Source organism: Brachyhypopomus gauderio, chromosome 8 (genome assembly GCF_052324685.1).
Source record: "Brachyhypopomus gauderio isolate BG-103 chromosome 8, BGAUD_0.2, whole genome shotgun sequence".
In the NCBI taxonomy this organism is placed as follows: domain Eukaryota; kingdom Metazoa; phylum Chordata; class Actinopteri; order Gymnotiformes; family Hypopomidae; genus Brachyhypopomus; species Brachyhypopomus gauderio.
In genome coordinates this window covers 5,720,542-5,748,005 of record NC_135218.1, presented here as the reverse complement: position 1 = coordinate 5,748,005, position 27,464 = coordinate 5,720,542, and the positions used below count along the sequence as shown (strand labels likewise).

The 27,464-nt window shown below is 40.9% G+C and overlaps 2 protein-coding genes across 4 annotated transcripts in view; both read left to right on the top strand.

Annotated features, from left to right (window-relative positions):
• Positions 1-25,159, top strand: camkva (CaM kinase-like vesicle-associated a). 2 transcript variants are annotated; one of them, XM_077014010.1, is made up of 11 exons: positions 1-217; positions 19,297-19,404; positions 19,495-19,626; positions 19,832-19,906; positions 20,697-20,835; positions 20,995-21,115; positions 21,293-21,368; positions 22,052-22,188; positions 22,318-22,396; positions 22,520-22,607; positions 22,730-25,159. In XM_077014010.1, the coding sequence occupies exons 2-11, from the start codon at positions 19,310-19,312 to the stop codon at positions 22,988-22,990; spliced, it is 1,203 nt and encodes a 400-aa protein (XP_076870125.1). In that variant the 5' UTR covers positions 1-217; positions 19,297-19,309; the 3' UTR covers positions 22,991-25,159. The 2 variants fall into 2 exon arrangements, with proteins under 2 accessions (XP_076870125.1, XP_076870126.1); XM_077014011.1 differs by lacking the exon at positions 1-217 and adding an exon at positions 334-494.
• Positions 25,160-25,910: 751 nt separating this feature from the next.
• rbm6 (RNA binding motif protein 6) overlaps positions 25,911-27,464 on the top strand; it is a 29,236-nt gene continuing 27,682 nt past the window's right edge. For both annotated transcript variants that reach the window (XM_077014009.1, XM_077014008.1), the window contains exon 1: positions 25,911-26,066. The gene's annotated coding sequence lies outside the window, so the exon portion shown is untranslated. The remainder of the gene's footprint in view (positions 26,067-27,464) is intronic.

Below are 27,464 nucleotides of genomic sequence, written 5' to 3'. Positions count from 1 at the left end.
GAGAGAGGCGCGCGCTTCTCGCTCTTTGCGCACATTTCCCAGTCGAAGTTGGCTCGTGAGGTGCGTCACCGAGTGAATTATACTTCGGAATATTTCCTTAATCTCCCTACACCAATCTCAGGGTTTAACTCTGAAGAGATCGTCAGCTGAGAGGACCACATGATAACACAGTCCGCGGACACAAAAAACACTTAAATCGAGGTTTGCAAGTAATCAGGTAAGTAAATTAAATGCCTCAATTGAAATGTATAAGGGGGGGGGGGTGTCCTCACCACGGATGGGGTTGGAGTATTTTTGGAGTATTTAATGACCGCACTGTGGTCCACGCAGCTCCGCGCAAACGCCATTTAGTGAGACATGCACCTGTGACTGTGAGCCGTGCCAAATAAAACTTGGAGTAGTCGTTGGAAGTTACTGTTTAAACACACCGGCTTGGAAATAGTGCAACGACAAAAAAGAAAACGCAAGTCCAGTATGAATTTGGCATTTTGAAGGTAAACGCTTTTACAACTCAAGCACAATACTGAGTCACAGTAGATCATTATCACATAGACATTTGCCGAACGCAGCAACAGAAATGTCCTGGGGATTATAATGACTTATGTTGTGTTTGCAAAGTTGTTTCCGCCTATAATAATCGATTTCAGCCTAATATGAATGCTTTATCGGGTGCACAAGTTGGCTCATAGTGAGATTTTTTCACTTAACGAAAAAAAAGGTGGAGTGAAATATGGCATATGGCTTCATACGTTGTCTTGGGTTGACATTATATATATAATATACATATATATACATACACACACAACCCCTTTAAAATATATATTTTTTACTTGATGCAGTATGAAATAGGCTATTGGTTATTGTTTAATGTCATACAGCTGAGATACAGTTCCCAGTTGTGCCATGCTGGTTGGACTGGGATTCTTCAGGTAAATATGATATTCTTCATATTCTTCAAGGGAAGGAAAGATGGCAGTGTCCTCTCTGCTTTCTGGATCTGTAGTTAGCTCACTGTATGCTGACAACCTTTTCTTTCTTTTCTGAAATAGCAGGCTTTTGGTAGTGGTCTGAAAATGAGGTGATGTGTTTTCATAACTAGTTGTTTGATTAAAAGTGTATAGAAATTCAGTCAGATTGTCTGTGCGTGTGTGTGTGTGTGTGTGCGTGTGTGTGTGTGTGTGTGTGTGTGTGTGTGTGTGTGTGTGTGTGTGTGTGCGTGTTGTTGACAGACTGTATATACATGTAGGCCATGTGTTTTTGTTATTGATGGTTAGAAGTGTGCTCAGTTCAACCTTCCTGCTCTTAACACTCACACACATGGATGGAGTTTTGTTTGTGTTTCATTTTTGTTGTTGGTTCATAATGACATTTTTAAAACAGCTTATTAGATGTATAATGCTGAAAGATAGTGGCATTTACTTAATTGTAGTCATAACATAACGATGATTTACCATCACTGCTTAGTGTTGAACAGTTCAATAAAAAAATAAGTTTCTAACAGAACTTACTAATAAATGCCCCATTACAATGACATTCTCTATTAAACACTGTTTTCCTGTGCACTACCACAATATACTTTATTGTTTATTTCACATAATATACAGGAATTTATTTGTGTGGTATTGCTAATGTTAATGCTGAATATGGTTGCTATTGGATTTCATTTAAATTAATCACTATCGCTCATCACACTCCTTAAATTACTGGCTCCCGAGAGGCCATTATGTCTTACGTAAGAACCAGGCTATTTGTTAAAATGTGAGTGATGTTTTTGAACATTCTGCATTGTACACTTTGTTTTCCGTGATTGTTAAATTTTGTTTTAAGTACCCAACCCCATTATGGACAGTGAGTACTCCAGAGAATTGTTCTAGTATGAGGACAATAATGGACCATTAACTCTTTGTTAGAGAGTATATTCATAAATAAAAACTGTTTACATACAGACAGCTGTTGTTGCATCTCTTCCAGCCTTCTTGAAGTGAGCTGAAATCTGATTGGCTTCAACCATCTCTCATTAATTAATGCGAGCCATTGGTGTGAGATTTCACCCATTAATAATCTTGGAGTTGCAGCTTTTTGTAAATGCATCTCCTTTGACACTTCCATGCTTATCATCAACAAAAAAAAAAACGTTTTTATTGCAATTGTTATTAGGAAGTTTCTTGAATGCTTCATGGCCTGAGAGTTCAGATGATGTGATGTGCAAGGTAGGTCTTCTAAGGTTTATGATGGCTCCCATAAAACATGGGCACACACATGCACAAAAGCACAAAGACAACACAGGACAGTGTGTATGAATGCAACCCACAGATCGGTACACCACCCACCCACACCACCGCTATTTAGAAACTTCACCCTGTTCTGTAGGGCTCTCAGCAAGGCCTGTCATCACCTTATATAATACTGCACCTGTCCCACCTCCGATCCCTTCCAGCGCTGGCCAAGAGACCCTTAACAGAAGGAACAAACTATGGAACACCATCGGTGCTCATTTTACATAAAGTAAAATAAAAATGAAAGAAAGCATCATAGGAAAAAGGCATCAGTGTATGTAGAATTAATAAACTTTGAAAATAATATCTATTTAAATAAAAGTAATTATTAAATACATTTGTTTTATTAAATTTAATATTGAAATCACTTTTCATTTTTTATTGCATTCTTTCCCCCCAGAACGGCCTTTTAAATCACATGTATTACTTTTGTTTGTTGGTTTGTTTTGTATTTCATAATAATAATTTTCTGAATGAAGGATTTCCCAAATGCTTCTTTATTCAGTGTTTATTTTTAACCATTGCCATTTCATATTTATGTTATAATGTCTATTTTTTAAATGGTTTCCTTACCTGTGAATTAAGACCATTAGTTTGAATCTCTTTTCCAATTGCTTGCTGATTGCCTGGCAACTGCTGTCATCTGAGCCTATCATGTGTCTGCTGTTGAACATGATTTAAATGATGTAGGACTTACAAGAAGTATATGATGTAGTATCTAAGATGCAATAGTTAATTTGGCAGATGAAATAGATTAAAGTAATCTGATCCGGCCCTATAAACCTCTGATCATTTAAATGTCAAGCAATGCATGAGGCAACTCTGAAAAATAAAAGAGTAATGTTTATGTGTCTAAAAGTGTGTATGGTGCATGCTTTAGCTGTCTGCCCCTGTCATTAAAAGTAATGCAAAAAAACAAAAGTAATATTTTAAGGAAAAATGTAACAGCAGAGTGTCAGAAATTCAGTATTCTAAAGAAAAGTGTTAATGACGTTGGTGCTAGTACTTATATATGAACATTTTTGTTCTCAAGTGGCCTTTATCAAGCCATTAGTATTCAGTAGGAACAGACAACACTAGTTTTGGTGTTAATTTGAAAGGTTTCTACAAATTAACTGAAAAATGAAGCAGATTGTAAATGAATGAGTAACAAATCAGATGATCTGTGGTCGGCAGAGCAGCTGGAGTCTTCATCATATATTCTGAACAAGGTCTAATAGAGCCATGTTTTACCAAGAGCAAACATGTTACTATCAAACAAAAGCACAAAGACAACATGGCTGACCTTGCAGCATTCTTTCAATGCATTAAAGTCTGAGATTTAGGCTCATTATCCCTTACATGGTTTTAACGCCAGCTTTGGTTTCCAAATGGCAGCCAAATTAAAATTGCCACGCCTGTAATTTAGACTCATAACTATTGTTTTGTTCCAGGCAGAATTATGTTACAGTAATATTGCATTTAGCATAGTCAGTTATGCCTTTCCTAACCACTGATGGCAAACACCACAGATCCAATATGGGTCCAATGTCTGTAATGAAACTAACAAGTTTGTAATGGACTTAGTCTGAGCAATGTCAACCTAGGTCACAAGAAACACAAGAGACACAAGAAATTGTGTTTAACTACATGAAGCTCCATTGTAATCGTACTTGTCTGATGACCAGTATATTCATTTGGCTTTCACCCTATAAATGCCTGTACTTAAACCTCAACATGAAAAACTGTAATGACAAGTCAAATCTCAGATCTCGTACAGTACAAAGCTGTTATTGCCAGGGGAAAATGCTATTCCCTTGGGTGGCAATTAATGTCACTGACAAGCAGATAGGTACAGTACACATGCAGAATATAATGGCATCCTACATACATTTGTGTCTAAAGGCTCTTGCCTGTTTATCACTTTGCTTAATGACATGTATAACAATATATCAACAGCCAGTTGACATTAGATATACTCTTTCCTGCATATCACATTACATGTAACTGTGTATGTTATTGATTGTAAGACAAACAGACAGACAGACAAAGATAGATAGATAGATAGATAGATAGATAGATAGATAGATAGATAGATAGATAGATAGATAGATAGATGCAAATCTCTAGTGGACATCAGTTCAGTAGTATTTCACACTAGTTTGTCTATTCAGGTAGAAAAAGGATTTTATAGATGTGGAGTGTGGGAGAGCTCCATAGACAGCATACAGGTGTTATCACATTCATAGTCTTCCTGTTTGGTTGTTCTATTTTCATTCCCTTTTTACAGATTTGACATGAGATGAGCTGCGAGAAGCTTTCATATCAAAATCCCACTCTGTTGCACAGACGAGGACGGGTTCCCTTTTGAATCTGTTGCCTCTCAAGGTTCCCTCCCGCTGCTGTGTGATTTTCCTTTGCCACTGTCACCCTTAGGTTGCTCATTAGACCCAGACTGCTGTAAAGCTGCAGTGTGACAATGTCTGTTGTAAAAAAAAGAAAAAAAGGGGGGGGTGGGGGGGGGGGGGTACAAATAAAGTCGAGTTGAACTGAATTTAGAAACAACAGGAGTAATTGTGGGAAATTTTGTTAGTGATGTATTGCTGTGTCTGACCTGCACCTTTCCTTTAAGGCACAGACAAAATAGCTAGCATAAGAAATCTTTACAGAATTTCAATTAATTAGATTGATTATCTGTCTGCCAGACAGATTATCCTGCAGTACATTTACAAAGTTTGGCATTCCTTCACCATTGGCCTATATTGTTTTCTGGGATTATCCCTCCAGATTTTTAGTGTTGAATAATATGTATTGAAAATATTGCCCTGGAACAATGCACTTTAAAATATATTGCTTCTACAGAAATACATAAATGTACTTCTTTGAACTAGTAAACACTAAGGTAGGGTTCAAAAGATTGAATTCATTACTGAACTGTTTCCTGATATGAGTTCTTCCGTTTTCATGAGAACAAAATGGCCTCAGACCTTTTCACAAAGTTCATTTGACAGCTAGAAGTCTCTATTCCGTTAGAGCACTTGCTCTAGACACAGTAATGCACAGAATAACATAACTAATTAAATTTAATCTAGTGTTATTCAATGACATGGGACAATAGGAAAATAGCAGCATAGTCATATTACAATCTGATTAAAATATTTGATTTCACAGCAAACTCTGAAGTTAATTATATGCAAACTGGATATTCAGATATTATTCAGTTTTATATGGGCATTTCTCAAACACCTAAACATAGAGTGGCTCAATGTTTTATTAATGATAATGATCAACTAAGTAAGTTTTATGAAATGATAATTAGCAACTACGTACAATTTTTAAATTCATTTTTAATCAACGATTCATTAAACCAGTAGTTCTCTGACTGCACATTACTGAATGAATCCGGAGTTTGGACTCTTTGTATTTCTGTAGTTTATAGCAGATTATTGTATATTTCAGTGGATTTGTGTGAATTATTTTGTGGGATATCCAAAAGCCAAAGTTAATCAAAATCAAGCAAGTTAATCAATGAAACAACGTAGTAAAGTAAAATGAAATGTTCAAAATGTTCTTTTCCACACCTGAGAACTGTCCATGACACTGACAAAAGTTTAAGATACTGAATTCACGCAAGAGTTAAAACAACAGTCAAGAGGATATGGTCATATTTTGCTTTATTTGCCAAGTTTATGTAAAGGTCTCTAATAACTATAAAGCAAAAGCAGTTCTCAAGTCATGACTAAAAATGGCTGATGGTGACAGCAGCTTGTTTCAAGGTGGGGCTTTAGTTTGAGTGACTGGCCATCTGATGGTGGATATAAAGGGGAATTTGAAATAGAGATGTTAATGAGTATTTTCACCCGCCTTCTCAGCTCATGCTGCTACATAGTCAACATTTTCATGCCCATCTGGTGATCAGTTCATGCAATTCTAGTGAAGCCAGACTAATGAACACAGTCAGTGCACCGGCTGAAGTGGTAGCAATACACCTTCAAGGCCTATTGATGGAGTTTCATGCAGTAATACGTCCTCTGAACAACAGCTTCTTGGGAATTGCATTACAGCCCTGGATTCTGTATGTGTACTTGTGATATTGTTATGTGGATCATTTCAAGATGGGAGATGGAATATGAGCTGGTTAAAATTTCCTGTACTTTGCAGTGTCTTTTAAAGAGTAAGTCCATGGCACACTGGAAACGTAGAGCCTTTTCATGAAATCACAGGGAGACAGTGCAGTAATGCTGCTAGAACTCAATGCAAGATCTCAACAGGATAATGCAACGTCAACGAATGATTGCTAATGCTAACACAGCTTGGGTGTACAACTTGAGATCATGCTACAAGCAAGGTTAAAGTAGCTGAATTCTGCTCCAGTGTAAATTCAGTCTTTGCTAATTCTCGTGTGAGTGCCCGTGGGAATAATAATAATAAAAGCGCACTTTTCTAGTCTGTTGGAATCCAGAGACACTATTTCTTTTCCCTCCCCTTTTGTTGCCTGGGAAACGTGTTATTACAAGGCAGTTGCTTCCCGTCAAGCGATGCTCCACCCTCAGTGTTTTGTTAATGGAAGCATGCCTGGGAATGTCATGAGGTGAAGTTAATTGAGCAACACTCCCCTCTTCCCTCTTGTAAACTCTTCCTTCTGCGGAGTGGTCGCTCTACGTTCCTCTCTTCCCCTCTTCCCTCGTGTAAACTCTTCCTTCAGCGGAGTGGTCTCTCTTCGTTCCTCTCTTCCCCTCTTCCCTCGTGTAAACTCTTCCTCCAGCGGAGTGGTCGCTCTACGTTCCTCTCTTCCCCTCTTCCCTCGTGTAAACTCTTCCTCCAGCGGAGTGGTCTCTCTTCGTTCCTCTCTTCCCCTCTTCCCTCGTGTAAACTCTTCCTCCAGCGGAGTGGTCTCTCTACGTTCCTCTCTTCCCCTCTTCCCTCGTGTAAACTCTTCCTTCTGCGGAGTGGTCGCTCTACGTTCCTCTCTTCCCCTCTTCCCTCGTGTAAACTCTTCCTCCAGCGGAGTGGTCTCTCTACGTTCCTCTCTTCCCCTCTTCCCTCGTGTAAACTCTTCCTTCAGCGGAGTGGTCTCTCTACGTTCCTCTCTTCCCCTCTTCCCTCGTGTAAACTCTTCCTTCAGCGGAGTGGTCTCTCTTCGTTCCTCTCTTCCCCTCTTCCCTCGTGTAAACTCTTCCTCCAGCGGAGTGGTCTCTCTTCGTTCCTCTCTTCCCCTCTTCCCTCGTGTAAACTCTTCCTTCAGCGGAGTGGTCTCTCTTCGTTCCTCTCTTCCCCTCTTCCCTCGTGTAAACTCTTCCTCCAGCGGAGTGGTCGCTCTACGTTCCTCTCTTCCCCTCTTCCCTCGTGTAAACTCTTCCTTCAGCGGAGTGGTCTCTCTTCGTTCCTCTCTTCCCCTCTTCCCTCGTGTAAACTCTTCCTCCAGCGGAGTGGTCGCTCTACGTTCCTCTCTTCCCCTCTTCCCTCGTGTAAACTCTTCCTTCAGCGGAGTGGTCTCTCTTCGTTCCTCTCTTCCCCTCTTCCCTCGTGTAAACTCTTCCTCCAGCGGAGTGGTCTCTCTTCGTTCCTCTCTTCCCCTCTTCCCTCGTGTAAACTCTTCCTTCAGCGGAGTGGTCGCTCTACGTTCCTCTCTTCCCCTCTTCCCTCGTGTAAACTCTTCCTTCAGCGGAGTGGTCGCTCTTCGTTCCTCTCTTCCCCTCTTCCCTCGTGTAAACTCTTCCTTCAGCGGAGTGGTCGCTCTTCGTTCCTCTCTTCCCCTCTTCCCTCGTGTAAACTCTTCCTCCAGCGGAGTGGTCTCTCTTCGTTCCTCTCTTCCCCTCTTCCCTCGTGTAAACTCTTCCTCCAGCGGAGTGGTCTCTCTACGTTCCTCTCTTCCCCTCTTCCCTCGTGTAAACTCTTCCTCCAGCGGAGTGGTCTCTCTACGTTCCTCTCTTCCCCTCTTCCCTCGTGTAAACTCTTCCTTCAGCGGAGTGGTCTCTCTTCGTTCCTCTCTTCCCCTCTTTCCTTGTGTAAACTTCCTTCAGCGGAGTGGTCTCTCTTCGTTCCTCTCTTCCCCTCTTCCCTCGTGTAAACTCTTCCTTCAGCGGAGTGGTCTCTCTTCGTTCCGCTCTTCCCCTCTTCCCTCGTGTAAACTCTTCCTCCAGCGGAGTGGTCTCTCTTCGTTCCTCTCTTCCCCTCTTCCCTCGTGTAAACTCTTCCTCCAGCGGAGTGGTCTCTCTTCGTTCCTCTCTTCCCCTCTTCCCTCGTGTAAACTCTTCCTCCAGCGGAGTGGTCTCTCTTCGTTCCTCTCTTCGCTGGGTAGCAGAAAACATATTGGATTTGGGGGACTGAGGTGTTTTTGTTTCTTTGCATTCTGATTAGAAGTATGAGTGGTGAAACTATAAAAACTGGCACAACGGCAGACGACAGGCCGTGTGTAATGGCACGGAAAAGAGGCAAACACCACGTAGCAGATGGAGCGAGGAGACAGCGGCTTCTACTGTTCTTTATCTGTGTCCATGGAGGAGACTAGTATGCCATAGGTCTATAAATAGTGTAATTCTTGAACCATTCATAGATGGAGAGAACTAACTCCTGTTGGTGGTGAGAGAATGAGAGAAAATCTAGAGTTTTGGTGAGCTTCCAAAGAACCCGTAGAGAGAGGTGAACATGACGGCCCTAATTTTAGAAATCTGTCTGCTTCCTTAGGCTGAACGAAACTGCGTTGATGAAGAACACACACACACACACACACACACGCACGCGCATGCACACACACACACACACATACCCACACACACACACACACACCCACACACACACACACACACACCCACACAAACACACACACACGCACACGCGTGCACACACACACACACACACACACACACACACACACACACACACACACACACCCTTCCTCATGGAGCTGGCTTTATTCTAAAAGAAACACACTGTACTGTGCTTCTGCAGATGCTTATGTAGGGCTCGGTAACCAAGGCAACAAACAACATCAGAAATGGAATGGTCAGATTAGTCGTCTGGGTGTATAGAGTAGTGACGCTTGCTAATACATTAAAGCATGTACAGTACTTGTCTCCCAGTTAACTGGTACTCGTTGATGGCTCACAAGGCTTTTTGGCCAGCCACGTCGTCTCACAAAGTCTCATACAGTCTCACACTGTCTCACAAAGACTGGAGAGGTGCAGTGGGACGATACAAAGTCACCCATCTGAAAGTTACGTAAAACCTGCTAATGCTTAATAGTGCTGACATAAGAGTCGGAGCAATCTTTAAACATTTTTAAAGATTATAAAAATGACTTTATAGTTTTGGTAGAAAATTTGAGTTTCTAAAGCTGAAACAGCTTCCATTCCTCAAAATGTTCTGGCTTAGCTCGGTAACATTGCTTTGACTTGACACAGCCTCTTAAGAATTAAGTGCACCCGTGTTCATGGTGAAATGGATCGTTTGATTATGAACAGCTTCTAGGCTGCCCTTTTCTGTGTTTCGGTACAGACACTTTCATTACAAATCTTTCCTGCCTATAGCAGCACGTCATGGCCACAGCTGCACACCCCAATAATGGTGTCACGTCTCTGACCTCTTTACCCAGGAGAAAGCAATGATCAAAGAGCGCCAAGTTACTGTCTGTGAGACCGTGAAGCAAAAGGTTTCTGCAGCTTGGCGCTGTCTTGAGCCATCTGCACTGTTTCACCTCAGCTTGATAACATTCACCCTTTGAAGCTGTCCAAGAGCCCTGCTGTCTGCCAGATTCACGGTGGGCACTGGTGGACCTGTGTAGGTGCTCGAAAAGGCTTTCAAGACTCTGCTCCATATATGGGGTTCTACGTAATGGAACGAGAAGGGGTTCGTTCCAAACCGTTCACAGCCTCTATTGCACTGTCTACTAAATGCAAGCAATTGCACAAAAGGAAACATGTAGCGCTTCATTTGAAATTGCACTTTAGCCATAGGAAAAGTGTGCTGATTAAAACCTCTTTGATCTCCAGAGAACGATCCTTCTCATTTTAGGGTAATCGAGAAATCATTTAAGACTTGCCTAAGTCGCTCAAGCAGGAAAAGCTGAAATTCTGAGAGTTAAGCCACACCTGAAATTTGTCTCACACATTTTATGTGTTGTTGTGACGCGTGGGTCGTGGCGAAGAACGAGACACGGAATCCCTCTTGCATCTGACGTCACTTTTATTTTCACACTAGTTTGCACAATAGCGCACGATAAACATTCAAAACATACAACGCGACGTGCAGACTTTAGACAACGACGAGCACAGGACACTGCGCGAGCGCACATTAAATAGACGAACCACATCAGCCCCACGTGATTACGAGACGATTCACAGGTGAGACACATTATTCACTCGACATAGCCATCCCCACGGAGTTCCCACTGACGCAGACAAAGCACGTGGACTACGTATACACACGGCCAAAGGGGAGGGGCCGAGGTCCTCAACGTGACAGTTGTGTGTCTTGTCCCAGGTCTCTTATTGGTTTAACACAAAGCACAGGCCTAAATGGGGTTTGAACATCTTTTCCCCATAGCAGGTATCACCAAATGGCGGACCGCGGTCCGGATCCGGACCCGAACGCCGTCCTGTCCGGACCCAATCACATTCCTGATTAACTGGATACGGACCCAAATGCCAAAAAAATTTTAACGGGAGACTATATTTTAAAGGGAGAGTCAGGAAGCCAACACAAGCGTGTTAGTGCTTAACACAGAACTCATGAAACACATTAAGTTACATGTATTTATGAAAGGTGTTATACAAATAAGGATTATTATTATTATTATTATTATTATAACACAAACATATGAAACTAAACAAAGACGAGCAACGAATACAACTCTCACACAAATTAAATACACTCACATAAACAAGACAACAAATAACACAAACGGGACAAGACATGGGTGTGATGTATGACTCAACTGAACACACAATCACACACATGCACACCAATACACACATGGAAATGACCATATGCAGACAAATGTAACCACGTAGACACACCCAAAGCGAGGGGTCAGGAACTGTACCATGACAAAGGGCAGTATGGTGACCCACTGCACTAGACCAACCTCTTTAAAGGGAAAAGGGAGCACAATGAGAATATAAAGAAATCAGTTAAATAATTGTTAATATGTTATAGTACTGGACCACATTTCTCTTACATACATATTCATCTTACTCACACATACATATTGTACTAATATACAAATCTATCTATCTATCTATCTATCTATCTATCTATCTATCTATCTATCTATCTCTCTCTCTCTCTCTCTCTCTCTCTCTCTCTCTCTCTCTCTCTCTACATTTAGGCATGTAGACATGGCCAAGACGATCTGCTGCAGTTCAAACCGAGAATCAGAATGGGGCGGGGAGGTGATTTAAGTAACTTTGAACGTGGCATGATTGTTGGATCCAGACAGGCTGGTATGTCAGAAACTGCTGATGTACTGGGATTTTCATGCACAACCATCTCTAGAGTTTACAGAGAATGGTACATAAAAGAGAAAATATCCAGTGAGTGGCAGTTCTGTGGGTGCAAATGCCTTGTTGAGGTCAGAGGTCAGAGGAGAACAGCCAGACTGGTTCTCAAATAACCAGTCATTACAACCAAGGCATGCAGAAGAGCATCTATGAACACACAACACGTCGAACCATGAGGCGGATGGGCTACAGCAGCAGAAGACCACACTGGGTACCACTCCTGTCAGCTAAGAACAGGAAACTGAGAACATAGGTTCACCAAAATTGGACAATAGAAGATTGGAAAAACGTTGCCTGGTCTGATGAGTCTCGATTTCTGCTGCGAGAGTCAGAATTTGGAGTCAACAATATGAAAGCATGGAAAGCTTGTATCAACAGTTCAGGCTGGTGGTGCAATGGTGTGGGGGATATTTTCCTGACACACTTTGGGCACATTAGTACCAATTCAGCATTGTGTCAACACCACAGCCTACAGAGTATTGTAGGCTACAGAGTATTGTTGCTGACCATGTCCATGCCTTTATGACGACAGTGTACCATCTTCTGATGGCTACTTCCAGCAGGATAATGCGCCATGTCATAAAGCGCAAATCATCACAGACTGGTTTCTTGAACACGACAATGAGTTCACTGTACTCGAATGGCCTCCACAGTCACCAGATCTCAATCCAATAGAGCACCTTTGGGATGTGGTGGAACGGGAGATTCACATCATGGATGTGCAGCCGACAAATCTGCATCAACTGTGTGATGCTATCATGTCAATATGGACCAGACTCTCTGAGGAATGTTTCCAGTACCTTGTTGAATCTATGCCACGAAGGATTAAGGCAGTTCTGAAGGAAAAAGGGGGTCCAACCCGGTATTTATTAGCACTGCGTACCTAATAAAGTGGCCGATGTGTGTGCGTGTGTGTGTGTGTGTGTGTGTGTGTGTATAGAAAGAGAGAGAGAGAGAGGAAGAGATTATATAAGCTAGCACCTTGCCTTACCAGCAGAGTTACAGGAACACAAATTAGCATATCATAGGCAGTTGTCCTCATGGGCTTGTCATCCACCTTGCTTCCTATTTGCTGCTTGTTTCCTCGACAGCTAAATATATCTGAGAAATGTCTCATAAATATATAACTCGGAAATGCCTTGTCTATGCATTCCTATTTACTACAAAGAATTATAATGAATTCGCCGTTTTCTGTAGGGAAAATGCCTTTTATGTGTTTGTGATTTTCATTAAATCTATTCTGAGATGAAGATGACAGACAGACATTAACAGCAAAATTAGTCAGTCGCAATTTGTTATGGTGAGATAGACGTGAATTCAGAGCAAAGATCTGGGATTTGTATGAGATGTGATTTGAGAAATGTGTGGGTCATGAATGAGGAGGACGTTCCTGCAAGAAATGACATAAGACCCATGAGATCTTTAGAACAAAGACTCTTGGTCATTTCTGTAATTTATTTTCTTTGTATAATGTAAATAAGAAAGATTTTTGCTTTTGTCTAGGGGTTAAAGATTCTTTAAAGAAACCCTTTCATTTTGGGTTTGGCTTCTCCTTTGTGGTGTTCTGATTGTGGTCCAGCGAGATGAAAACTTTCTAAACGAATCAGTGCTGACAATGTTTTCAGATGTCAAATAGTTCAGTGATAAAAAAAAAACCCACTTCTTAGATGTAGAGACCGCTATGGCTTTAGAATGTTCAAATTATATTTAAATATAATTCCCTGAAGTGTTTTTTGTCTAACCTTTTTCTCATCTAATCTAAATGATATTTATTTGAGGGAAAGAATGGTAGGCCTACTTCAAGGACAGCCTCTCAATCTCGTCTTGTTAGTTAGATGCGAGCTCCTCTCTGCATGTAAAAACACAGCTAATGACAGTAAATGTGCTAGCCAGTTTGGTCATTTTAAAAGCCAAAGTCAAAACAGTTGGAATAAGAAATTACCACCATAGTGTGATCCATATCGTGTCCCTGACTGTGACTGCCCCTGTGATGTACTAACATATACTGTGAAGGAACTAACTAACTAACTAACTAACTAACTAACTAACTAACTAACTAACTAACTAACTAACTGTCTCTCTTTCTCTCTCCTCTCTCTCTCTCTCTCTCTCTCTCTCTCTCTCTCTCTCTCTCTCTCTCCACATTTTCTCCACAGAGAGAATTTAGACATGTAGAAACTTCTGGCAAACCTTCCTGTCATCAAATATCTGAGGCTTTTTGGATAACTTCATTTTGTACCTTTCTGTTTCAGTTAGTGTTCAATTGAAAATTGCATCAGTTGGATTTCTGGGGCTCTCAGGTAGATACGACCTGATATTTCTCCCCCTCTGATAGAGGACTCACCCAAGCTTAATCTTTCAAGGACTGTGTCCACCCAAGACTTTTCAACTACTCTTTTGAACTATTTTGAAACTGTGGCTACAGAGATGATGGCCATGCTTTGTGGTATGCCTGGTGCACAGTCACCCAATGCAGTTGCAAAGTCATTTTGTTGTAGAGCAGAATGTAAAGACCTCAGTCCATTACAACCAACTTAGGCGATACCTAGTCTTCGTATGACTTCAATGGTAAGACAGCCAACCGAAAACAACATGAAATTTGATTAGAAGTAACCATATCTAAAAATCTGTCCTTATGCATATTATTATATTACAGTCGTGGATAATAGACTATGTTTTTTTTTTAAATATCTGATCATTTGTGATGATCGAACAGATCATTGCAACAGTACGGTAAACAAGCTGTATGCCCCTTATTTGAAAACCTGTCTGTGACTGCAGGACCATATGCATTAAGGCTGAAGATATGTATGTGTGTACAGATGCACATTTGTGTGTGCCTGCTCTACCTTTTCTGGACCTGAACTAAGCGTGCAGTGAATTAGCAATGAAGGAAGAGCTAATAGCAGCACTGTGGTGTTTTCAAACACCACACGCATCCAAAGAAATGCAACACAGAATGTGATTACGAAGTCGGAATCCTTCAGTGTGTGTGTTGTGTGGAGGGGAAGAGGTAAACAGATAAAGACAGTGTGTGTGTTGTGTGGAGGGGAAGAGGTAAACAGATAAAGAAACACACGGCGCAGAGCTGCAGAGACAGAAGGCAAACAATACAGAGGACTTCAAACTGAATGATGTTCTGTGAGGACAGCTTACTGTGGAAAAACCACACACGCACACACACACACACACGCACGCACAAACACACACACACACGCACATACACACACGCACGCGCGCGCACACACACACACACACACACACACACACACACACACACCCACAGAGACAGACACCCACATACACACACATGCACACACACGCACATACACACACGTTAAAGTGCTGTTTTCCCCCACTTACAATGTGTATGTACATCCAGCAATTGGCGATTACAGTTTTTGCAGACGCTAAGACCCAATTTCAGAAACTATGGCTCTTTTGTCGAAACTTACAGTAACACACAGCACCCAGTGCTACACACACAACATCTCACACTTTTGGAAAAAGCACACACTTCCACCAAAACTCTTGCAACTCTTGCCAAAACCATATTTTTGAATCTAAATGCTACACACAAATATTAGATGATTAGCCTTTCATATATGTGACTACACACTGAAGTGACAAATGTAAAACACTACTACCATGTGTTTGAGTGTTTAGTTTGTGGTCTGCAGTGAAGGTCTGTCAGAGGTCTCACATATACATGAATATTCACAAATATATTATTTCTGCATATTCAGTACATTTACACCATAAAGTAAAATGCCATTACAAGGGGGAGGTTTTTTTTTTTTGGTTTTGCATGAACATTACAGCAACACATGCTGTATATACTGTAAACACATGAACAACAAAATAAAAACAAATAAACAAAATAACCTCAAGCTTCCTCCATCACCTGCTGAATGTATTTGCACTCGTGGGGTTGGTGACCACCTCCATGCCAAAAAGAACTCAACAACAATGGAGAGTTTGGTGGAGGTGAATCAAACAAATTGTGGCTGTTCAGTGAACCAGTTTGTACTTGAGCAGCCCGGTGCAAACTTATGTTGTCCCAGACGACAACAAACCTGCACTGTTCTGGTTCATCCCCCTGGTGATGGAGAACGAGTATGTTGTGCTCTGTGTTGAAGAAGGTGATGATGTGCACAGTGTTGTAGGGACCAAGAGTGGCATGATGATGAGTGGCAAATTCATAACGCAGTTGTTTCACACTGTCACTGGCCCAGTCCAGATAGACTCACTGAATGGGTCTTGCTGATGGTGAAGTTGTCAGTAATGATGGTGCTGTTGAAGTTGTCTGAAACGTATGCAGTTGTTTGCTCTGACCATATTGATGATGGTCTCTTTCTGTTCTGAGGTGGATAGCCACCCAGCAAGGGGTAGTCTAGTACATGATGTAGTATGTATAGAAGATAGGTCTACTTATCTATTCTCATTTTGAATTGTCTGGATGATGCTACAGTGTAGCAGCACAGATAAGGTTGGACCCTTTGTGTCCAGAAAACCCAACACATGCTTGACCACATGGTCAACCAGAGTGGCTATGATCTCATCCATTATGGTTGCTCATATAGGGATTAGACTTTAATGTCTAAAAATGATCTAGAAGTGTTGTAATGTGTGAGAACTGGGTATGAATTTTGGTAGGTGAGTGTAGCAGTTGTGTGGCAGTGTTTTCTAAAGTAAACACATGGTTTTCAGCTTTGAATGTTGTGTCTTATGTGAACAACTGTGTTTAAAGTTTTGCAAAAAGTGTGTTTTGGAATTTCTAAATGAATGTAAGGCAGAGAAATGTGCTTAAGGTTTAGTGCACCCGGTCAATAGATAGGCTACATGGGTTAGTTACTTCAGAAATTGTGCTATAAGGACCACTTTTTGTGTCTTAGCAGCTGCAAAAAAACTGTAATGGATGATTAATTAAAGAGCCCAGAGCCATTCTGAGGAGCAGAGGGTGAGGCTCCTGTCTCGGACATAACTGGTTATGTCACGACTTGCCTCCTTTTTCGTAGATAACAGAAATGGCCGGTTCCATGTGTCTGAGGCGACACACTAGCAGAGCAGCGCTGGGACAGAGCAGTTCTGTGTGCTCTTCTAAGAGTGGACCAGACCCGGGTCTCCGTTCCAAAACCACTGGAGAAAAGTCATTTTCAGCCAGTTGTTTTGTATTTGTTTTCTCCAGAGTACATGTGTGTACGAACATGTTGTGTAATTCGTTGTTTGGCCACTGTGCTGACGCTACTGCTCCACTGCTGACACTGTGGATCTTGTGGCAAAGCAAAAGTGTATTGTGATGAGTATGACTCTGGCAAACACTGTACCTGATTATATCAGTGTTTCAGTGTTTCAGAGATGTCGTCAGAGTAAAGACTCTTTGGCTCTTACGTTCACCAACTTGGTTCCTGTATCTCAAGCTGTTTTCTTTTAACATTGATACTTTCATGGACGCCATCCAGTTTTTAGAAGGTCGTACTGCAGAATCCTTTAGCTTCCAATTTTTGGCAGTTTTTTCCCAAAGTGGAAAAAGTCCTTCAGAGTTGTTTAGAGAAACTTGAACAGAATTCTGAGGTAGTTTAGCAGTTGGGCTTCCCGTTTGGGGCGTGCTGATATGGAGGCTGAGGTCTGGTTAAAACAGAAGGACTTGTTTTTCGGAGTGTCTTTTGTGGCGCCTTGCCTTTCATGCAGCAATCGATGGTGGATATCCTCCATGGTCTTACATTATTAATCCCGCTTTCTTTTTTAGAAGAAACCAAAAGCTGAGATTGACCATGGGGCCTGTCAGATGAGACGAACTGGCCGTGGCAGTGAAATTCATTAGCCTACATTAATTGAATTTGGCCGTATGGGCTGGGTTAAGGCTTCACTTATGAGCAGGTCTGTGAAAGGTCTTTTTGAAAGGTCAAAATGCATTGGAGCTTAATAGCATTTTTTTTCCCGGTTGCTTGCTGCATGTAGGGTTCACGGAGCCTGGAGTTCTTTCTCCATCTGTCTCAGCTGCACACTCTGGTGCTGCATGTTTAGTTTCTCAGACATTCTGCGAGACAACCACTGGCTGATGAGGGGAGGTTCATGCAGGGGAGAGCAGAGCAGCAAAACTTTGGATTGTTAGCTAACTGGCTCTGGCAGTGAAAACAAGACTGTTGTATCCACCGCTGGCCCGCAGTTCATTAAACCTGCCTGCACCGAATAAAACGCAGTGCATCGTGGTTTGCGGCTTTCTTGTAGCTTTCTCTTAAGCAAAACCCCCGTACCGGTCCAACGGCAAATGTGACGATCTCCCTCGTGTGCTTGTTTTTGTCAACACCCGTGGATCGAACCATCAAGAAGTAATGGCCATCGGCGTCGGAAGAAGGAGGCCGCAGACGGAGTTGTTTCTGCGTAGGGTTGGAACTCTTTCACACGCTCTCTGTCTGTTTCATTTAGCTTCCTCCCTCAGATTGCAGCAGACTCCTCAGTTTTAGCTGTCTAGGCAGCGATGCCCTGAGGGAAAGGCTAATATCAGAATAGCACAAGAGAAAATAGAGTTTCATAGTGAATTTGTATTACAGGCATTGGTAAATATCACTGACCAGGTGGCTGGAGGATAGTTGTAATAGTATACTGTACTACAAGTAGTGGAACATCCTTATACATACTGTACTACAAGTAGTGGAACAGAGGAATTGGATTAAGACTCTGGCTTTCTGATAAAGATGTGAATAGATGTCACGATATCCTCAGTTTTCTTCTCTGGTTTCAATCATCACTGACACTTAAATCTTGAGGGTGTCGCAACCATTTAATTACCGCCGTTGTCACAAAGTATTTAGCAAGAAGGACTCATTTAGGAGAGGATGCAAAGAGTCAAAGAGCTCAGTGTTCAGTGTCAATGGGCTGTTTTTAACAGTTCCAGATTCACAATCTGCAATGAAAAATCCGCAATGATTTCTTTGAGTAAATCGATGAGGTTACTGGTGTGTAAAACCCTTCCAATCCTCAGTCAGACAAGTGTTCTTCCTTGGTACAGCGGACCCGCTGGGGTTCTGCTTGGAGGATGGGAGAAAGTGCCTCGAAGCTGACTCACAGCTCAGTCAAATGACATGTGAAAAAATGCTCCTTGCATTGTAATGGGTCATGAATGCTGAAGGCTCAGATCCATGGATGTTGAGTGTAAAGATTGCTTTTCCAATTATGAGCTTTGCACACAATCCATGTGATTGATTTGATTTGATGTGCGTTAGCATTCATTAGAAAAAGCATCATGCAGACTCCGGGGTTCTCTCGGCCTCTTTAATTTGAGCATCGGGTGTCGTACAACATGCTATGATCTTGGTTTTACCACTGAGAAGGTTTATGTTCTAACAGATCATTATGGCTTGATTTTAATTTATCGTGATGTGGTATATGATAAATATGTAGTGGTATGATGACCATATAGTTATTTGATGTGTTTTGATATAATTGTGTTTAACATTTTAATTGTGCAATGTTTGTGTAATTATGTAATACCTATGTAATTACTATTACAACGTAATTTTTTTTTTCTTCTCTGTCAGGACTAGCGCAGCCATGCCATTTGGCTGTTTGGCTTTTGGAGAGAAGAAGGATTACAACAGTCCTTCTGAGGTCACTGATAAATATGACCTTGGACAGGTAGTCAAATCGTAAGTATTTACCTTTGCGATCTTATGGACAGCCATCCACATGCAGCCATACTGCAGTCCATCTTAAGGTTTGTTCCTCCCTACAAACAGGGAGGAGTTTTGTGAGATCTTTCGGGCTAAAGACAAGAACACGCAAAAAATGTACACCTGCAAGAAATTCCTGAAGAAAGACGGGAGGAAAGTTCGGAAAGCTGCAAAGAACGAGATTCTCATCCTAAAAATGTAAGATAGTGGTGTTTAGATATGTCAGAATTGCTAAATGGCCAAATAGGGAGTGTTTTTAAGCATCCTCTTTGGTGAATGATTGCTGTCTTCTTTGTACATGTCACGTTAATATGCTTCCTGTCTCACAGTCATTGCCTGTCTCTCCCTCTTCTGCTTCCTGTCTCACATTCACAGCCTGTCTCTTGCTCTCTTATCCACACAGGGTGAAGCATCATAACATCCTCCAGCTGGTCGATGTCTTTGAGACAAGAAAAGAGTACTTCCTCTTCCTGGAACTGTGAGCATTATGGAAAAGAGAGAGAGTGTGTGTGTGTGTGTGTGTGTGTGTGTGTGTGTGTGTGTGTGTGTGGGTAGGGGAGGGGGAGTGGTGAGTACATTTGTGCAAGTGTGTGTCTTTCTGGATGCCTTTCTAAGCCAGTTTGCCCATCTAAAAGAACATTTCTTGCAGCTAATAATTATGTGTTAAATAAAGAGTATATGAAATACTGTTACTAAGATATAAGCTAATCAACATCTATTCAGTTTAACTGTAGTTCCCTTGCCAACTTATTACAGCTTAATAATAATAATAATAATAATAATAATAATAATAATAATAAGAAGAAGAAGAAGAAGATGAAGAAGAAGAAGAAGAAGAAGAAGAAGAAGAAGAAGAAGAAGTTGTTGAATTATTGTTGTTATTATAAAATATTATTAGAGCTTAAAGGAAGAGAAGACAAACCCACATACCTCATTTGTTTTCATGTCTTGCTTTATTTGCTGGTCACAAATATGTGAAGATTAAAGGCTTTTTGGAAAACTTGTTCTTTCCAAGATGCCTGGTTTTTAAAACAAAACAGCTAAATTGTTTTCTTTATTGACTAGATGTTGTCTGGAAAAGCAAATAACTGTTTGTCCTGTTAACAAATCAGCATTCAGTTTTGGGCAGCATGTTATATCTCACTGAACGTGCATTTCACTTTCTTTCTTGGTGATGGGACATCAAATCAAATATGAATGTAGATTTGAAACTGTGTGTGGTGATTAAGTTCTATTCACACTCACTTATGTCCCGATACCTCTCCCAGAGCCACAGGCAGAGAGGTGTTTGACTGGATCTTGGAGCAGGGATACTACTCAGAGCGTGACACCAGCAATGTGATGAGACAAGTTCTAGAGGCGGTGGCCTACCTCCACTCTCTCCGCATCGTGCACAGAAACCTGAAGGTAACCCTGTTGCTTTACTCCCATCAAGTGGTCACAGGTGGTAATACCAACAACTGTCATTACTATACACAGGGTTGTGCTTGACATTGACAATTAAGCTGGCACATTTGATATGTCAGACTCTGACAACAATGCCCTGTTTTCTCCTCTCCCTTGCAGTTGGAAAATCTGGTTTACTACAATCGTCTGAAGCACTCTAAAATCGTCATTAGTGATTTTCACCTGGCCAGACTGGAGAATGGACTCATTAAAGAGCCCTGTGGCACTCCAGAGTACTTAGGTAAAAAAAAACCCATCAGCCTGTTACTATGAGTCTACAGACATCTAGACACTTATTAGACACAATCCATATGAAAAGCATATCCATATGTTGTGAAAAGCGCTATACAAATATATTTGATTTTTGATTTGATTTTTGATATGAAGATGCTCATTCAACCATGATTCCTTCCCTCAGCACCAGAGGTCGTTGGCAGACAGAGATATGGCAGACCCGTGGACTGCTGGGCCATTGGGGTAGTTATGTATATCCTGTGAGTGTGAAGTAGTTTCTTTTCATCAATGCAATGTTTTGTTGTTTTGTGTACGTTGGCATTGTCAGTCATTAAGCATATGTATATTTCTCTTACACAGAATTACACTCATCCAGATGTCATTCAGCATACATATTGTCATTTTTCTCCCACTAGCCAACCTAAATACATATTCAAACCATCTAGAGTAGTATCAAAACTGTTACTTGTATGATAATTTATGTGAGGCCATGGCGTGGAACTCAGCCTGCCAATAAGACGTCAGATCCAAAGACAACTGAGTCCAAGACAAATATGGGAATGCTAGAAACGGAAACAGATGTTGCCTAAGCTGCTCCAACATCGTTCTCATGAATATTATAAAGATCTGTAAGGAGAGCTGTTTGGGGTTACATGCTTTCTGATGTCATTTCCAGCAGTCAGTGCATGTACATGCCACATGTTTATTGGTCATGTTCCATCTAAGGACTGTGAGTATGTCATATCTCATCTTTTATTTGTACTATTCTCTATTTTATTATACATTTTTCATTGATTGTATTGTATTGTATTGCTTTCTAATGGATTTCGATTGCTTTTAAAGTATTTTTAAGTTTGTCATGAAACCTTTTTTTATTGTGATGCATCTGTAATTGTTTCGAAAAGGAATTTACTGATAATGTTTCTGTGGTCTTTTGAAAAAGCCTGTCAGGAAACCCTCCTTTCTATGATGAGGCAGATGATGACGATTATGACAGTCACGACAAAAACCTGTTCCGGAAAATTCTTTCAGGAGACTACGAGTTTGACTCACCTTACTGGGATGACATCTCGGACTCTGGTATGGTAACCCACCAACAGTTTGTCATACTGCGTCTATAAAAACTTGATAAATAGCTAACAATTAAAGAGCCTTTTAGCCTTGTTCACTCAGAACTGTTACAGCAAAAATTGGTTGTCTGTATTTCAGCTAAAAGCTTAGTTGCATCCTTAATGGAAGTGGACCAGGACCAAAGACTTACTGCACAAGAGGCTATCAACCATGAGTGGTAGACACCATCTTCACATAAATTAGATACTTTGAATTTTTCCTATTGCTGCCGTTTGGACCACTGACCTTTGAAATACTGCTGTGTTGTGACGGCTTGTCTTTTTCCACGTTCGCTCTTTAGGATATCTGGGAATGCTGCTTCAGACAAGAACATCAAGGACGGCGTGTGCGCTCAGATCGAGAAGAACTTTGCCAAAGCTAAATGGAAGGTGAGACAGCACTTGATATTCAAGCTGTTGTGTGTAGCCACAGTCTATAAGCCTAGACCTAAGAGCCTAGAGTTTTACAGTCTAGAGTTAAGACAAGTATTGTGTTAACCTGCTCCATGCAGAAAGCAGTGCGAGTGACCACCTTAATGAAGAGGCTGCGCGCACCAGACCAGACTGACTCTGGGGCCTCCAGCCCAGGCCTGGAGGCCCCAGCAGGGCCCGTGACCCCCACCACACTTGCTCCCGTGGCCGCCACCCCTGAGCCCTCCCACACCTCCCTGGATGCCCAGGGCGTAAAACCTGAGGAGGCAACTCGATGTAATGGAGAGATAATGTCTCCTCCGCAGCTCAACGCAGAGAAAAAGGAGGAACAGAACGGCTAACGAGTGATACTGTCAGATGAACACAAACACACTCACTGTACATAGGAAGATACACTGAAAGCTAACGGCCAAGCCAAGCTATAATATTACCCATGTCCATTACATTTGTGGAAATTCTTCCCTTTCTAGTTTGTTTCCCAAATAAATGTTTAAATTGTTAATATCTGCTTATAATATGACAAGTAATATTAATGAAATTATAAGATTTACATATTTCTATTAAAAAGAACAGGGGTGGGTTTCCCGAAACGTTTGTAGCCCTAAGCACTTCGTAACCGGAACGTTGAAACGTACGAGGTTAAGAAGTACTTAGCGCTACGAACGTTTCAGGAAACCCACCCCAGATTATTTAGCAATTTAACAAAATGTGTATATAGTACAGCTCTATTTCCTTTCACGTCCATTACTGGCAGCAACAAAATGTTTTTGGTTAATGAGCAGAACCCTTAGGCCAGTCCCTTCCATTTCCAATGAGCAACACATATTTTAGGTCTTGCTGACATCTAGTTGTTTTTCAATATTACAATAACAATAAACATTAATTTATAAGTGAATTATAGACAATAGAAAAGGTAAATGGTAATTTTTTGCCTGCTTAAATTTTGTCTTGATTGTAGTATGATACTGTAAATAATGGAATTTCTCACTGAGTTCATGTAAACGTCATATACATGTAATTAAAGGTACAAGTGTCAAACAAGTATTTTTGTTTCTAAAATGCACAGTTACCAGGTAAACCCTTCAGTGGCAGTACTAAAGCTTACTCGATCACCATTAATCACCTAGTCAGTGACAATCATGTACCTACATACAAACACATTCATAGCATTTTAATATATTTACCAAGGGCCATGCAAATCTTTGCAAAATATCCTTAGAAACAACATGTCATCTAGTGACTGTAATTTAATGAGTTGATTCGTTTTAAGCATAAATGTAAAAATTCTGCATACCGCACCTTTAAATGCCAGTATTGTACATGTGTCTTGCTGTATAAATGACATTTATTCTGTTCATCTCATATTTATGCCTTTCTCTGTGTCTTTGTGGCACCCCACCTAAAACTTTACATGTTGACATGTGCGCTAAACCTGTGTCAAATTCTGGAGACCAGCTATAAATGCACTGGACTACCTCTCTGAAGAGAGGAATGCTTAATAAAGAAAATGTGCATGTGTCCTGTTTGATTTTGGTGTTATGTAAAGAATTTATGCTGTAGAAGAAACCCTTTGTCTTCATGTCTATATGATATTTTCTCAATGATGTTAAAGGGCCTAATTCAATCAAGCCTCTTCAGTTTACAAAGAAATTTTAAGATATTTGTCAACTCAGTAAAACATGACAGTGCTTTTATCATAATGTAAGATAACTAAGCAAACAATACTAACATAATATTTCACACCATTGTTGGCCTGATTTGTGGTTTCTGTACCAGTGAACCAAGTATTTTTCACTTGGATCAAGTACATTGATTTCAGAGTGATACTTGGTTTGATTGAATTTGACCATTAATCTGTGTTTGTTTTATAGACGTGAACTGTAGATGTACGTACTGTATTTTACAGAGCACTTCATAATATACTGAATACAGTAGGTGTTGTGTAGTTTACCAGTAAAAAAGCACATCACTGGGTTGTTAATGAGTTCTGTATAATGTGCAGTACAAACTGAGCAATATCTCTATTGCTGTGATACTGTGAAACTGCCATACTGTTGATATGGAGGGTAACTTGCCATATTTCATTCAGATCATTGAGCAATTTACTCTGTTAGTTCTGGCAAGATCAGCTTTCCTTATTGGTTGTACATTAAGATCTTAAAACATTTCACAGTTGGTTGTACAATAAGAAGTTAAACATTCACAGTGATCTTATGTTCGTCGAGTTTTTCTTCAGAATTTCATTCTTTCCAAAGCTGCATAATGGAAAAGTACTGATGTGGCCATTATATGTGGTCAGTTATTTAAGTCAGGAGATCTTCTTGTTGGTTATGGTTTTCAGATGATTACTGTTTCATCCTTTAGCTAAACATATTTTAGTCTACACTGAGTCTATCTTCTCTATGTACACAGTGACTTTAAAGCACTTTCAAAAGCATTTTCATTTTTATATGTATCATGTTTGTGCTTTAACTGCATATTGAATAAAGGAATTGCTTAAGTGTTCAGTGCACATTGTTACTGGAACTATTGAGAAGGCTGCAGATGTAGGCAAATGTAGTGTTGCTGATAGGTTGTGTAGGCTCTGCATACATTACAGAAAGTTGAAAGAAAGGTGAAACATTTTTACACAAGAACTGGCAAGGTAACTAATTTAAACTGATTTAAACTAACTTGATTTAAAAAAATTAAATTATATTTTATAAAATAAAAAAATTACATAAATATAAAAAATAAAATTATATTACATTTTATTTTATAATTTTATTATTTATATTAAGACAGTGCTCTCTGATATGTAACACTGGCAAAAACCATATTGCTCTGCGTACATATGACTTTAAATGCTCCATGTCAATAATTTGTAAATCCAACATAAATGTAGCTAAACTCACTCATACTGCCTATGTGACGTAATATGTTCTATTAATCTAGATTATAGTCTAGAATTATCTAGATTATTACCCAGTAACCCGTTCCTTTCCAACCAACACACCACATTTTTAGCTAGCTATCTTGCATAGCTGTCTGCATAACGTAGTACTAAAAGGCATTTTGTACACATGAATAAAATTAATGTAGCGTTTATTCATTCTGCTTGTCAAATGTTTTAACTGGGGGAGTAAATTTAACAAGCACGCTGCTTATGTGAAGCACCACTGACACTATATAATTACTAAAAATAACGTGAGAGAATTAAACTCCAGGTCCATGAGGTGCATCTAACCAGAGGAGACACGAACATCTCCAACTTATTTCACATCTCCAACTCATTTCACGTATCCATCTGGACGTGTTGGAGCGGCTCACACCAGGTTCTGCCCACGGCGCCTGTGTCCTGCTACACCGGAACCGGGGCGCTTTTAGTGGACTGCCTTCCGCTCGCCAGCTGAACAGATACGAGAACCAGGAGCCGAGGTGAGCTGATGAACGCGTCCTCTCACCGAACACACAAACCCGGTACTGGTCTGGTTCTGGAGCGTGAGCGCCACATATAACGAGTAGAACAAAACGGATTATCCACGGCTAATGATTATAACCAGATTAGCTTAGCATAGCTGACGGAGTGATAGCGGGCGCCGAGCTAGCGACCTGCCCGCGTACCGACGCGACCTGCCGAACTGTTCGGCGGGTGGACGGTTCGGTTCCGATGTGTAATCCCGCCCGACCCGGTGACTGGGTCACTACCGTGATTTACATTAGCTTGGCGCCTTTTCGGACGCTAGCTAGCCGAGCTTTGTTGGCGGCCGGTGTATCTGCGCACTTGGCCGTGTTCGCCTCAGCACTAGCTCAACGTTAGCCGAGTAGCTAACCAGCTAAGGGTTAATTAGATCCGGTTAACTACCTAACTAGGCGGCTAAACCGTTAACTAGTTCGGATATCGGGACATTAACGGAACAAAAGCAAAACGACTCGCACGAGAGAATGTAGCCTAGCAACAGAGCCATCTGTGCACGTCACTGCGCTAGCAACAGAGCTAGCGCTGTTTACGTCACTGTACTCGCTAGCTAGACGGCTAACCCGTCCGTGTTGGCTAGCTGCAGTACTAGTTAGCTAGCTAGCTATTGTAATAAGTTATTTTTCGCTTTCTCACGTTACCTGACATGGTTTGTCGTGTGTGGTTTGAAAATTTCACTCACTAGAAATGAATAAATTACAGTCCAGCTCGCCTTTGTTATAGGCGCGCCTAAGAAGGAAAGCTCCATTCAAAATGGATGGATGGAGGCTAACCTTAGCTTCATTACTTCATTGGCTTTAATAAACTCATGTTTGTAATGTCGAGAAAAGACCACCTGCGGCGTTTATAAACTGTTTCATTAAGCACATGGAAAAACAACTTTGTTACTCAAGTCATGTTTTTGAAATTCACAAGCTAACATTGGAGGCTAGGCTTGAACGTCGTTAGTGCAACACATTGGGCCTAGACGCAAGGTGTTTTATTTAGTCTCCTGCAGTAATGACAGGTGTCACTTTTGGTTGCCCCATGTCACTCTGGAGTAATATGAAAGTCTATCCTGGGAAAACTAAAATCTAATTAGTACTAATGTTTAACAAAGTATGCTTTACCATCAAATTATTTACCATACTGTAACTGATGAAAATGTTGCTGTACATGGGACATCATTTTTAGTAACATCTGTATTCTCGTCTATTCAGCAGTTTTAAGCTGTCCAATTAGAGATTTTATACAGTTCACTAAGCCAAAGCCCTTTTAACCCCTCATTGCTTCCGTGCAAAGGTTGCTGGTGCCAATGGTAATTAAGTGCAGTTCATGTTTGTTTTTAGATGTAGTTGCATCTAATGTATTAGGATGTT